This window comes from Pteropus alecto, unplaced genomic scaffold (genome assembly GCF_000325575.1).
Source record: "Pteropus alecto unplaced genomic scaffold, ASM32557v1 scaffold196, whole genome shotgun sequence".
NCBI classification, from domain to species: Eukaryota; Metazoa; Chordata; class Mammalia; order Chiroptera; family Pteropodidae; genus Pteropus; species Pteropus alecto.
The window spans coordinates 1,564,342-1,578,266 of record NW_006439717.1 but is presented as its reverse complement, the minus strand read 5'-3'; the positions used below and the strand labels follow the sequence as shown (position 1 = coordinate 1,578,266).

At 37.6% G+C, this 13,925-nt stretch overlaps 2 protein-coding genes and 1 pseudogene across 4 annotated transcripts in view; 2 read left to right on the top strand and 1 right to left on the bottom strand.

Annotated features, from left to right (window-relative positions):
* CCNT1 (cyclin T1) overlaps positions 1–3,984 on the bottom strand; it is a 32,185-nt gene extending 28,201 nt beyond the window's left edge. The window contains exons 1-2 of one of the 3 annotated variants that reach the window (XR_003047794.1): positions 3,614–3,874; positions 166–247 (exon numbers count right to left, since the gene is read on the bottom strand). Coding sequence is in view for 2 of the 3 variants with exons in the window: in XM_025050260.1 (XP_024906028.1) it covers positions 166–247; positions 3,614–3,771 (240 nt within the window). In the remaining variant the exon portion in view is untranslated. The other 2 variants (XM_025050260.1, XM_025050261.1) reach the window with 2 other exon arrangements.
* LOC102891067 lies at positions 1,154–3,379 on the top strand (annotated as a pseudogene).
* A 4,620-nt stretch (positions 3,985–8,604) lies between the features above and the next one.
* Positions 8,605–13,925, top strand: part of TEX49 (testis expressed 49) — a 29,532-nt gene continuing 24,211 nt past the window's right edge. Inside the window, exon 1 of the mRNA XM_025050263.1 lies at positions 8,605–9,252. Within this exon, the coding sequence (XP_024906031.1) occupies positions 9,174–9,252 (79 nt within the window). The 5' untranslated portion in view covers positions 8,605–9,173. The remainder of the gene's footprint in view (positions 9,253–13,925) is intronic.

Here is a 13,925-nt window from a genome sequence, read left to right as displayed (position 1 = left end):
CAGAAAAATTTGAAGGCTGGATTCAAAAGAGCAGTCTGACACATGAGTGACCAACACTAAATTCAAAACTTCAAATCTCAGTTCAGCAGTAAAGACCAACCACAAGAAATATGAAGTTGGACTCAATCACAAAAGAATTACACTATATAAAAAATTTATACTTACATTTTGATGGAACTGTGTAAAGGACTGAATCATGTAGAATCGATGCATGTATACTATAGCAGTGTTGATAGTCAATTGTGACCTAAAATGTTCAAGTCAAGGCCCCAAAACAGGCAGGCAGTACAAGTCCCCAAAATACCACCTCTATATCCTCCCAAAACCATCACTCAGCTAAGCAGAGTACATGCTCCTAAATGAAAATCATACCTCTCCACCAAATTACTAACCACCAACTGACACTTCGCATGCGTTAAACATAACAGGTTTTCAATATAAATATGCTGAATTAACAAGCAAGCTTCTCAGCATGCATGTGGATCTATTTAAGACTTAAACCTGTCACCTGCCTACTGAAAAACCTGCAAGGGTGATCCATTAGCTCATGGTATCTCTTCTCGATTTACAACACCCTCCATGACCTGGCCCCAAGATATGTCTCCACTATCTCACCTTCTAAGTTCCAGCAATTAACTTTTCAGTTCCACTTCTCTCTGGCAAGCCAGCCTTCTCATATGGTGACCACTGGGACTAGAAACACTGTGAAACAATCTGATATTCGAAAAGAAAAACTTTTAAATGCCTTACTGCTAAAGACCTCAGATGACAAAGTGGAGTACATACACAAAGATGAGGCAGTCCCATAATGGCAACCTTTAATAACACATATATAAAAAGGAAAGGGCTACTGAAACAGAATTTCAAACAAAAGGTTTAATTAACTCAGTACTGACTAAATCCTTAGGAAACAAATTGGAATTGGCAATAAAGAAAACACCTCTTTTGAGGTGAGCATTTTAATACACAAATGTTACAAACAGCAACATATTTAAATGGAGGCTGCACCCAAGGATAATTTTTCACTCCCAGAGTGAAAAGAACTTTATCTTTCTCTGCTACAAAATGAATATATTTTCTAACAAAAAAAAAAAAAAATGCTTGGACTGATCAGTTCTTTTCAACCTGGTAGGTGCATGAGGCCCTATCTCTGGACAAAGCGGTTGTGGCAAGGGTGGACCATGATAGCTAGCAACAGCATATGCACCCTGGTGGCAGGAGTGGTGCCAGCCCAGAACATATTCACCTTGAAGACCGAGACAGGGTGGAAGACCAAGTTCATCAAGATGTCTATATCCAAGCCCTGCATTTCTAGATATTGCTTACCACTTATGCTGTTGTTCTAGGACAAATTCAAGAACCAAAGAACTCAAGAGTGCCTTAAGGAAGACTGGATAACCAAGAAATTACTAAGATTCTGCTGTACATGTGAAAATGATGCCAGAATTCCAGAAAAGTTCAGTTCTCATGAAGAACCCTACAAGAGCAGAAGAAATTATCTGTGGTCTTATCAAAGGAGAAGCTGTCAAACTTCAGATAACAAGACTTTAATTTGACATAGAGGTTTTCCTACAAAGGGAAAAGATGTCCAACATGTCATAACATCACTGACAACAGTAAGCTGGTTTCAGATGAACGTCGAGAAGTTACTGAAACTAAATGAAAATTCGCTATTGAAATTAATCCTGTTCTTACCATAGAAGAGTAGTACCCTTTACCTGGTAAAATGACATACTAAATCACATGGTTTGTCGAACAGGTTTTTACCAAAACCTAAAGAAATTAGGGCAGAATCTGATGCTATGCTCAATGATACAAGAATTTCTATGAAAAGCTCCAACACAGTATCCCTCTGTTCATGTTATTTTTGGCTGGTTATTGGTGATATACTAGAGATTATCTGTCAAGCTGGTGTTTATTATCCAAATGTCAAAGTAGTATCCAACTTCACAATTTTGATAAGGGGATGCTCAACGATTGAAAAAAACTAATTCATGTATTTAACAAACATGATGGTGCCTTGAAGAACACAGCTCAATCAACTAAGACAACATAATTCTGCTTGGGAGACTCAGACTTAAAAGTGGCAGATGGGCAGCCAATGTCGAACACGTTCTGAAACCTGGATATCTAAATGGCAGAAGAGCTTTTGGAAAAGTACATGGACTCTTATGATAAAGTCCTAGTAAAATATGAATCATTGGAGGTGGCCAACTCTAACTTACAGAAGATTCTGTAAACGAGCTTAAGACCTCTCTCCTTATGAGTACAATTGCTTTAAGAACTGCTCATCTGTTCACCTTGTTGAAAGACTTATTTATAATATATACTTGCTCCAGTTTTTCCTCTACATTACTAAAGTATTACTGAAGTATTCCATGTTGAATCCATCAACTGGAAGCTTTTTCTCAACACATTCACATTTTTTAACATTAAAAAAAAAAATCTTAAAATCAAAATTTGAAAATTAATTCCCTACATTTCCAGAGAGTATTCTACAATTTAACGTTATCATTAAGTTTCTGAGGATTCTTTTTACACTGGAAAGTTTGTAGAAGTTCAAAAAGAATTTTTATGAAATAGTGAAATAATGTGCAGTTTTTAAGTATTGCCATGTTTGTAATTTGGGTGAATTATGCTGATGGTATCACCGTCAACTAAAATTGTATTATGTTGGTTATTTTGTTTTGGGAAAAATAGATATTTACCAGAAAATACTGGCACGTGGTGTTTGAAAAAAACTGTTGGTATCCACATGTCGTTAGTCATTATACAATGTCCTACACTGAAGCACTGATAATAAACATAAAGTGAAAAGCAAAAATAAAATGCTTGGGAGGATCACTAATTATCTCACCTTTGAAATATGAGAAAAACGAAGACATTAGCTCTATCTTAAATTTAAAAAAACACAAAACAGTATTTTGCAAGTTTTTTAAACCATTAGATCCGTAGGTCTACAGCCCTAAAATCTAAACTTACATCCCTCCCTCCTGTGAAATTTTATAACATTCTTAACAGTAGCTAGCTACTGTTTGAACTCGAGTGCCAGGCATTGTGTTGGGCACAAAAATCAAATGCAAGAGGTATCACCCCATTTTACAGACCAGAATACCAAATTTGACAGGTTTCTAAAACAGCTAGTAAGTGGGAAGAACGGATTTTAAATCAAAGCTGAGCATTAATTCTGGGCCACCCTTCACTTGGGTATTGAATTTCTTAAAATTCTCTTTACACACTAAGCTCGAGGCAGCCATCAACGGTGAAACCTCAACCAGACCCCTAGAGCATAGCAGAAAAGCAGAATCTGTCACTAGAACAGGAAATCAGAACACACCAAAAAGGGCCTAAAAAGGGCTGGTTAAACACAAATCCTGGAAGGATACGAATTCCTAGCAAGGTTGGTGGCACCGGTGTGCGAGCGGGAAATTAACTCCGCCTCGCCACCCTCGCGCGAAGACTTAACTTCAGCCCGTCCCGTCGTAGGCTCTCCCACCTGGACATCCAGCCCCTACCCACTCTCTTCCCTGTTTCGTCCCTGACAGAGCCTGAGGCCTGGACGCGAGCTAGGCGGGACTGACTCCAAGGCCGAAGGCCTAGGCCGCAAGGATACACGTTAAGACGTTGTCCCATGTCCTGAAGCAGATTGGCCGCCTGCTGACGAAGAGAAAGCTCTTTATCTGGGTCCAGGCCAAAACGACGGGATGGGCTATTTTCCAGCTGTTCTCGAGTAAAATACCACCGTTTGTTGTTCTTCCTCTCTTCCTCCATAGTGCTTCAACCAGAAGGCAGCGGCGGAGGCTGCAAGCACTTCTCAGCGTCACTTAAGCGGCGACACACATCCGCCGTGCGAAGGCAACTGCGCCGTGACGAACTTCCGCTAAGGGTGGACGGCTAGGTTGTGACACGCTTCCGCCGAGAAGTATAGTTCAAGTGTCTGCTTCCGGAATAGACCTCGCGACATCATGTAGCCTACTAAGCAGCCAGTAGGGGACCAGCAGGCGTTAGTCATGTGACCCTTGGGAGGGAGGGTGAGGTTAGAAGTTCTCGTCCAAAACCACGCCTCCTCCCGCGAGAACTGGGTTGAGCATTCGCGCCACTGGGCGGGTAGGTGAGGCAGTGTTTGTGGCGCGACGAGGCGCCCGCCCACGCGCCGCCTGGCGGCTCCTCGGAGTACTTCGTTTGTGGCAGAGGTGGCGATATAAAATGGGACAGATGAAGATTTTGACAAAGTAAGTAGGTGAGACTGTCAAAAATTGAAAAAAGTAGTCAAAGAGAGTGGCCCTTTCGTATATCGTAACATAAAACAAGTAAAAAGCTCTCACATTGTTGGTAGCGGAGTAAATTCCGCATTTGAAAAGCCGGCATGTGATATGTAGCTAAAGCTTTGAAAGCTTTCTTAGCTTCTCCACGGTGATACAACGTAAAGGGATAAAATGAAATTAATATAATTAATTTAGTGCTTTACCATGTTTCAGGCATAATACCCTTAAATGTATTATTTCATTTAATCAGCACAACCCCAAGAGGTGGTAACATTTTAATACTTGTTTTGAGAATGGGCGAACTAAAACTGCTTCATTGTGGAGAGTTTGCACCAACCTGCACATGCACAAATTTGTAAGTTTCTGTCTTCTGTCAAGAGGTAGCCCAGCTCCAACTCTTGATAGCTGTTTAATCCCTAGGCAGGAGTCTCTGTGTCTCTTGTACAAATGTAAATGATAGTAATAGTACCTAAGTTTTAGGTTGTGAAAAGGATTTTAAATGAAGATTTAATGAGTTAAGAGCATTTATAATAGTACCTGGCACATAGAAAACATTCAGTAGATGTTATAGTAGTTACTAGATTACATTGGTATTGAGGGCAAAAACAATGCCTTCGTCATTTTTGTATCCCTAGCACCTACCTACTATAGTCCTGGTCCTAGTAGTCAATAAATGAAATAAACGAAATGTGAAATAAATGCTCAATACCCTATAATAAAGAAACAGGATCAGGGAGATTAAGTACACCGCTTATAAGTGTGGATTTTAAAAACAAGTCTAATTGTTCTTTTCATTCTAGCAAACCGTATTTTTGCTTTTCTGAAACACTCAATTTATCTTGATTAAATTTGGGTAATAGAATCATTTGTCTTTATTACTATTTTGAGTTTTATCATTTCGAGACATGGCTGTTCCCACGCAGTAAGTTTGATTCTAATTCATTCTCAGAAGTATTTCCTTCCATTTCAGGCCCTCTGCCATATACTGCCTATAGTTAGCCTTTACTCCATTTTACTCTGAAAAAATTGAGATTTAGGAATATTTGAATTACTGACATCAGATTATAACATTAACAAAACAACTTATGATTTCAAATTTCTTCTATCACAGACTTTTTCTTTTAATAGAATAAGCATTTTTTCAGTTATGTAGTCATGTATGTTGTCTTTTAAAAGCCAAAATTATTTCTCCCCAATCCTTCTTGCTTTTGTTTGGTTATCCACTTAATCTTTTGAATTGATGACTCCATTTTGAATTTGCTATCCTGGCTGAGTATGCCAGTCTTCCAAGAAAAACTTCTGGTATCTGTAAGTCTTCAGGCAATGTGGCTGCTAACCAATGGCTTGCTACCCTGCCATATAGAAGAGGAGGACTCATATAAATCAGAAAGGAAATATTCCTTGACCAAAGATGAAATTATTAGAAAGAAGGCAACAGTGATAACGTAATTGCTAAACATAAGTTTTGGAGTTAGGCCTGGATTCAAATCCCAACTATTTTTTTTTAACCATCTTAACCATTTTTAAGTGTACAATTTAGTAGTGTCAACTGTATTCACATTATTATGCAACATGTCTCTACAACTTTTTCATTTTGCAAAACTGAAACTCAATACCCATTGAATAAGTCCCCATTTCCCCCTCCACCCAGCCCTGACAACCCCCATTCTACTTGCTGTTTCTATAAGTTTTACTTTAGATACCTTATATAAGTGGGATTATACAGTATTTCTATTTCTGTGACTAGTTTATTTCACTTAGTATGATGTCCTCAGGATTCCCAGCTATTCTTTTAACTACTTATGTGATCTTAAATGTCATCTCTGCATCCTGACAGAACACCATCTGGCACATAGTAGGTGTTAGTATATGTTTATTGTCAAAATAACGTTAACCTTCTGGTGCATTGCCCTTAAAAAACAATTGACAAAATCTTAAACTAGAGGAGTTTTTGTTGTTGTTGTTGTTAGTTAGTTAGTTTAAATAGGACTCTGTTTTCTGTAAATCACACCTATAAGGCTACTCCTCTTATTTACAAGACTATACTAATACAGGATTATATCATGTTTCATGGTTTGATCTTATTTTGCACTGTGCTTATGAATATAATATTTCAATTATGTCAAACATTACCATTTACTACTGTTAAAACAATTTCTCCCAACATTCCTATAGTCTCCAAATTAAAATATGAAAAGATGGTATGCTATTCCTATCCCCAAGTCCATGTTCAGTGATGTCGCATTGATACCTTGAAATTGACCATAGTGTGTGTGCGCTGGTAAATTATTAACAAACAGCTATCCGGAAAAATAGTTGTATGTGTATGTATATCTACATAAAGTTTATTATAAAATTTACCAATATAAAGGATGGGTAACACAATTTATAAAAATAAATGTACAATCTTATTTATTGTAAATTCCTTATAGCCAACTGTTTCTCACAGAATGATTTCATTGAGTTTTGCCAAATTCTTGAATCAAGAACTATCCTATGAGTGCATTTGACAAATGAATATAGCTTTGTAGGTTGACATTTTCATTTGCATTAATCAATAAGATGAAAGTGAAACAATGAGACTTAGGTTGGACTTATTTGTCAGTGACTTGATCAATATCTTTGCTGAATTGGATAATAGTTTTTGAATACTGGAAGAATATTTCAATTTTTTTGCTATTGATAATGTAATGGCCACAGACATGATACACTTTTAAACTTAGTCTGCATAATTAACTTTTTCTCAATCACTTTTTTAATTCTGGGTAATCAATAAAACAAAAATCAAGCCTTTGCCCATAGATTTGCCAATTTCTGTAGTGTTATGTCCCACCATGGCCAATTTCAGGCTACCAGTGTGACATCACTGATCATGAAATTGGGAGGAGATGAACACGCCATCACATAGTATTTCCTCCATACTAATGGAATAGACAGGGACTTCTGGTTTCCAGTCTGTCATGTAAAGAGCTTGGAAGTCATCACTCTCATCCTCACAAGCAAAAAACAAAAAAACAAAAACAAAAACTGAAACAAACTGAAAATTAACCCTTCTTAGATGCATCAGAAAATTGAGGTAACAGGGCAAACCTCTACCACAAAAACTGAAAGACAGGTGGAATCAGAACAGGCAGAACAGAGACTTGTGGCTGACTCAGGAGCAAAAATTACTGGAACCAGCAACTCATAGGAATACTTAAAGGGCAATTGACTAATTGTTGGAAACTAAAGTTGGACTAGATCGAGAGATTTAAAATACTCTTGCGGGGGCCAGCCTTAGGTGGTCTCCACATTTTCATGAGTTTTACCTCCAAGAACCCCATATAGTAAACCCTAATCTTACTATAAAGATTGAAGAAAAATCTCCTCATCCTTCTGGCAGGTAGAGGGGAAAGGTAGCCATTTTGAAATACACCCAGAGCATTCAGTTCTCCTTAACAACGGTGTACCTTCAAGAAAAACTATTTAACAACCTAACCAATATGAGAAGGGAAGCAACCAACTCCAGCCTTCAGGGTCACAGTTCAGGGACACAAGCTCACTGAAAGACTGAGATTTAAACAGGATTGTAGAATACTTCATCTCCCCACATTTTACCAACACATCAGTAGGGTGCCTATGTAATAACAGGATTACAACTGGAAGAACGATAAGCTCACGCTATTTAAGAAGGAGTCTCTAAGGAAACCCAAAGACAATGACATCACAGAAAATTTTAGCCTCTAACACCTACAGCTATTGCAAACAGAAAATAAAGCCTAACTTCTAGCCATATATCATGTCTGACTGTATACCAAAAAAAAAAAAAAATACAAGGCATGCTAAAAGGCAAAAAAAAAATACCGTCTAAAATGACAAAGCGAGCATGACCAGACCCAAATATAGTAAAAATTTTGGAATTATCAAACTGGGAATTTAAAATAATTATGAATAAAATGCTAAGGACTCTAATAGAAAAAGTGCACAATGTGCAAGAACAGATGAGTAGTGTAAACAGATGAAAACTAAGAATCAACAAGAAATGCTAGAAATCAAAAACACAGTAATAGAAATGAAGAATGCCTTTGATGGGCTTACCAATAAACTGGACACAACCAAGGAAAGAATCAGTGAGTCTGAAGATAGGCCAACAGAAATTTCCCAAACTGAAAAGCAAAGAGAAAAAAAGAATGAAAGAAAAGAACAATATTTAGATAGAATGTAAATAACCACATGAGCACAGATAATAGTGAAATGTAGTAAAATAATTAAAGAAGAGTTTTTAGTACTTACTACTTTTATTTTTAATATAATTTATTCAATTATAATTTTAGATAACTTTAATTTTTAATAATGGCTTGTTTAACATCCAGCTCACAGAATTCCTGAAAATTTAGCAAGTGGCTCTTGAAAGTAAATATGAATTGGCTCAGCACACTGCTGCTTGAAATAACTCAACGACTTGTTAAGAGGACTGTATTCAGATTTAAATATAAATCTGTTTGCTGTGATTCCATTATATGCTGAACAGTGCTGAGGAAATTTGCATACATTATCTTATTCTCAGAACTCTATAAAATAGATACCATCACCATTTTTTTTTTAATTACTGTATTCAAAGTCAGGCATCTAGAATATGACAAAACTTAAGATGTGAGCCCAGGTCAGTGCTCTTTCTACTCACTGCCTTCTGAAACTTAGAGTATAAATAAGACAGGAGCAAGAAAAAGGGTAACTGGCACTTAATTCCTCCATTTTCCTGAAGTTACTTAGCCCACTCCCACACCTGCTCCACCATGAACCCATAAATTCTGTGCCTCTTTAGACAAAGGGAGTGTCAGTAATTCTTAATAACATTACCATGGTTACCAAACACAGAGTCCAGTGCTCCAGCCTGGACGTTCCAGAAGAGGACAGGGAGGAGCTGAGATGTCCTTCTTCAACTTATGTCTACTGGGATATCAAAATTCTTTTCGGCAAAAGAAAAGGGACAGAACTGAAGAAACAAGTAAGGGACTATAGAGTACTTTGGGTTAGAGATTTATCCCCTGAGATTAACAATTACACTAGTTAGAAGTATGGAGTAGGCAGAGTATCCATTCAGGTGCCCTCTCCTATCATTTAATATCCTTATTAAAATACCCAATTTGTTCAACCAAATAAATATATTTATTTGCTCACTTAACCCACATTTATTAAGCACCAACTATGTGCCAGGCTTTCTGTTGGTGACTTGGGTTACAAATATGGATAGGATAAGGCCTCTACCATAAAATGGCTGACTATTGAATGAAGATAAGTAGGCAAACAAAAAATTGGTAACATAGTATATGATTAAATTAAATATGAAATGCTATGGAACCACAAAAGAGGAAGTACCTGATACTATCAGCTTTGAGATGAGAATAGGGGGATCCTTTAGAGAAGACCTCACAAACAACTGTGTTAAAGGTTGAAATTCACCAAGTATACAAGGGAATATAGCATAGAAAAAGGAACAGAAACTTGAGAGAGAGCCATATTAAGTCAAGTAGACAGGTGCTAGGAAGCAGGCCTTGAAAACTAGGCAGGGGCCAGATAATTAAAGATGCTGTTGACCATGCTAAGCATTTTAACTTTATAGGGAGCCATTGAAGGATTTTTAGTTGGCAGTGAGTAATTATCAGATCTGCATTATATCCACAATGCCTAGCAGTGCCTCATGCATAATAGAGGTTTAATAAATAATTAGAGGGTGAATGAATAAATGATATTAAATGACTAACCAAAACAAAAAGTTAGGGTAGGCTTTGCAGTATATGTGACAGTTGATTAAGGTATTAAAAGATGAATTGTTTGAAAGCACAGGAATGGAGGAGAAAGGGTATTCTGGGCAGAATGGAGAACACGTGAAGGTTTACTGAAGCAAAAGTTATATTGGGGTGAGGGATGCGGGTTTCTGGGAAAGCATAAAGTACAAAATTAAGATTGTAATGGACTGATCTTGTGTAGGCCTCCATTGGGCACTCTGTACATTTTTTAATTCCACCAAAGAAGCTCTGTTTTACATATCCAACTTCAGGTAACACTTGCCCCTGATGGACCCTAGGAATCCCTTAGTAGCCCTCCACCAACCCTCCCCATTTGCCCACATCCATCTGTGTCCCAGCAATATGCCATGGGGCTGCCACTGTCTCTAAATAAGGAACTCTTTACCCTCTGTTGGAGAAACACACTTGGCCTAACCCACGAATTTCCGTTGTTAACTTTTTGCTCAGCTAACACTAGAATTGTTGACTTGGGTACTCCTTTATGTTTTCTCTGCTTAAAACTCAAACTTTTGCTGGAGTTACTGATGAAAACTCAGTGCTAAGAGTTCAACCATATCTTATTTCTCCAAATAAAACTAGGAAGTTGTATTTCTGGGTCAAGAATTTAGTGACGAGAAATAAAAGGCATCCGAATTGGAAAGGAAGAAATAAAACTCTCATTATTTGCTGATGACATGATACTATATAGAGAGAACCCTAAAGATTCCACCAAAAAATTGTTAGAACTGATCAATGAATTCAGTAAAGTAGTAGGTTACAAAATAAATATCCAGAAGTCATTGGCATTTTTATACACTAATGATGAACTTTCAGAAAGAGAAATTAAGAAAACTCCCATTTACAATTGCATCAAAAACTATAAAATACCTAGGAATCAAATTAACCAAAAAGGTAAAAGGCCTGTTTTCAGAAAATTATAAGTCATTAAAAAAAAATTGAAGAAGATACAAATAAATGGAGCATACCGTGCTCATGGGTAGGAAGAATCAACATCATTAAAATGGTCATACTACCCAAAGCAATCTATAGATTCAATACAATTCCTATCAAAATACCAATGATATTTTTCAGAGAAATGGAACAAATAATCCTAAAATTTATATAGAACTATAAAAGACCCTGAATAGCCATGGCAATCTTGAGAAAGAAGAACAAAGTTGGAGATATCACACTACCTGATTTCAAACTATACTGCAAGTCTACAGTAATCAAAACTGCATGGTACTGACATAAAAACAGATACATTGATCAATGGAACAGAATAGAGAGCCCAGGAATAAATCAACGCCTATACATTCACTTAATATATGACAAAGGAGGTAAAAAAAATACAATGGGGTAAAGATAGTGTCTTCAATAAATGGTGTTAGGAAAATTGGACAGATATATGCAAATAAAAAAGAAGCCGAATCACCTTCTTACACCATATACAAGAATAGACTCAAAATGGATTAAAGACTTAAATGTAAGACCCAAAACCATAAAACATTTAGAAGAAAACATAGGCAGTAAGCTCTCTGATATTACTAACAGTAATTTCTTTTCAGATATATCTTCCTGGTCAAGGGAAACAAAAGAAAAAATAAACAAATGGGACTACATCAAACTAAAAAGTTTTTGTACAGCAAAAGAAACCATCAACAAAACAAAAAAAAAACAACCAACTGATTAAAAGAAGATGTTCACTAACGATACATCTGATAAGGGGTTAATATACAAAATATATAAAGAACTCAGAGGATTCTGGGAAACATGGTGGAGTAAGAGACATCCTCAGATCTCTCCCCTTGAAACAACAATAAGCTGAACATCTAAAACTGAACAAAAACACCCAAACTGCACACCAGCACATCTGAGCATGGGATCTGCGCATAAGAACTACCACGGGTCAAAACCCTGGGTGTCAGGTGGTGGACTGGGAGAAATAATGAAGCTGCCTCTCACAGCTGCTGGAGCTCCTTACAAGAGGAGGGGGTAAAGGTGCAGTGACTTCCCTGAACAATCCTGCCTGCAAGTGCCGGGACTTCTACGCAGAAAGCAGAGAAGTGGGAAAGGACCACAGAAACAGTTGATTTTTACCAGCCCCGGTTGCAAAACCGAGGCTGAGTTGCAGCCCCCAACCCCAACCCAGAGGGCCCCTCCCCCATACACTCCAAGACCTAACAGTGTGGAGCCCCAGGGGAATCTGAGCAAATGCTACCGAGACTGAAGCTACCTCTCATAGCCTCTGGAGCTCCCTGCAGGAGGAGGGGGAGGGGAGAAGGTGCAGCCACTTCCCTGAACAGCCCTGCCTGGAAATGCTAGGACTTCTATGCAGCCAGCAGCAGGGCTCAGTCATCAGGGCAGAAAGCAGAGAAGTGGAACAGGACCACAGAGAAATAACAGTTGATTTTTACTGGCTGCGGTTGCAAAACAGAGGCTGACCCACAGCCCCCAACCCCAAACCCAGAAGTCTCCTCCCCCATACCCTCTGAGACCGATCACTGCGGAGCCCCAGGGGAATCTGAGCAAACACTACCGAAACTATTGCTAATACTGACAGGGACTGAAACTGAGAGTAGCGAGTCTGATTAAAATCTACAAGAAAATAAAAGACTTTAGGCTTTATATAAAGCAGGAATCCAAGAGGCTTAGACGCCACCTACTAGAAACCAAAAGAAAAGCGCCTTCTTTGTAGCAGGCTAAAGAGAGAACTTTACATAATAAATCTTTCTGGAAAAACAGCAAAATACACTTCCATTAATGCCCAGGAGGAGAAATAGTCCATTAAACATCATGAACAAACAAGGGGACAAAGCATCTCAGAAAGGAAGAGAAAAATCTTCGGAAAATAAGCTTATAGACATAGAAATATGCAACTTAAATGACAGCGAATTCAGGATAGTACTTCTGAAAAAACTCAATGAGTTCCGAAACAAGTCATATCAACAATTTCAAGAATTAAAAGAAAAAAAAATAGATGAGCAAGCAGATTGAAACCTTCGAAAAGAATAGAATAGATCTTCTGGAGTTAAAACACACACACACACACTGCAAGAGTTGAAAAATGAAATAGCAAGCTTGGGAAATAGAGTTGACCAAATGGAGGAAAGGATCAGTGATATCGAAGGCAGAAATCTAGAAATGCATCGGAAGGAAGAAGAGAGAAACCAAAGAATGAAAAATAATGAAAGAGAAATACAAGAACTAGCTGATAGTATCAGGAGAGGAAACATAAGAATAATGGGCATTATCGAAGGCGAGGAAAAGGAGCAGGGACTAGAAAGCATTTTCAGACAAATAGTGGATGAGAATTTCCCAAATCTAAGGAATGAGCTGGAAGTCAACAGAACACCCAATTATCTCAACCCAAAAAGGCCTTCACCAAGACACATTGTATTAAAGTTATCAAAAATCACCAACAAAGAAATCTCAGGGCAGCCAGAGAGAAGAAAATAGTAACTTATAAAGGAAAACCCATGAGATTATCATTGGACTTCTTAGCACAGACCTTACAAGCCAGAAAGGAATGGAATCAAATATTTAAACTATTAAGTGAAAGGAACTACCGTACTAGAATAATGTATCCAGCTAAGCTCTCCTTTAAATATGAAGTAGAAATTAAGTCCTTTCCAGACATACAAAAATTGAGAGAATTCTCCACTATGAGGCCTGCACTACAGGAAATACTTAAGGGATCAGCTCACCTAAAAGAAAATAACAACAAATAAAACATAATTAGGAGTAAAGTGACTTATCAGGCAAATAGAAGCAGAGGAGTGCAATCCTTACTAAGAATGTGGCATTATAAGCTTAAATAATAAGAAGAGAATTGCTATAACAAGATAGTAATGAACGTTCAGCATACATAGGGACAAATTGAGATAGCAAT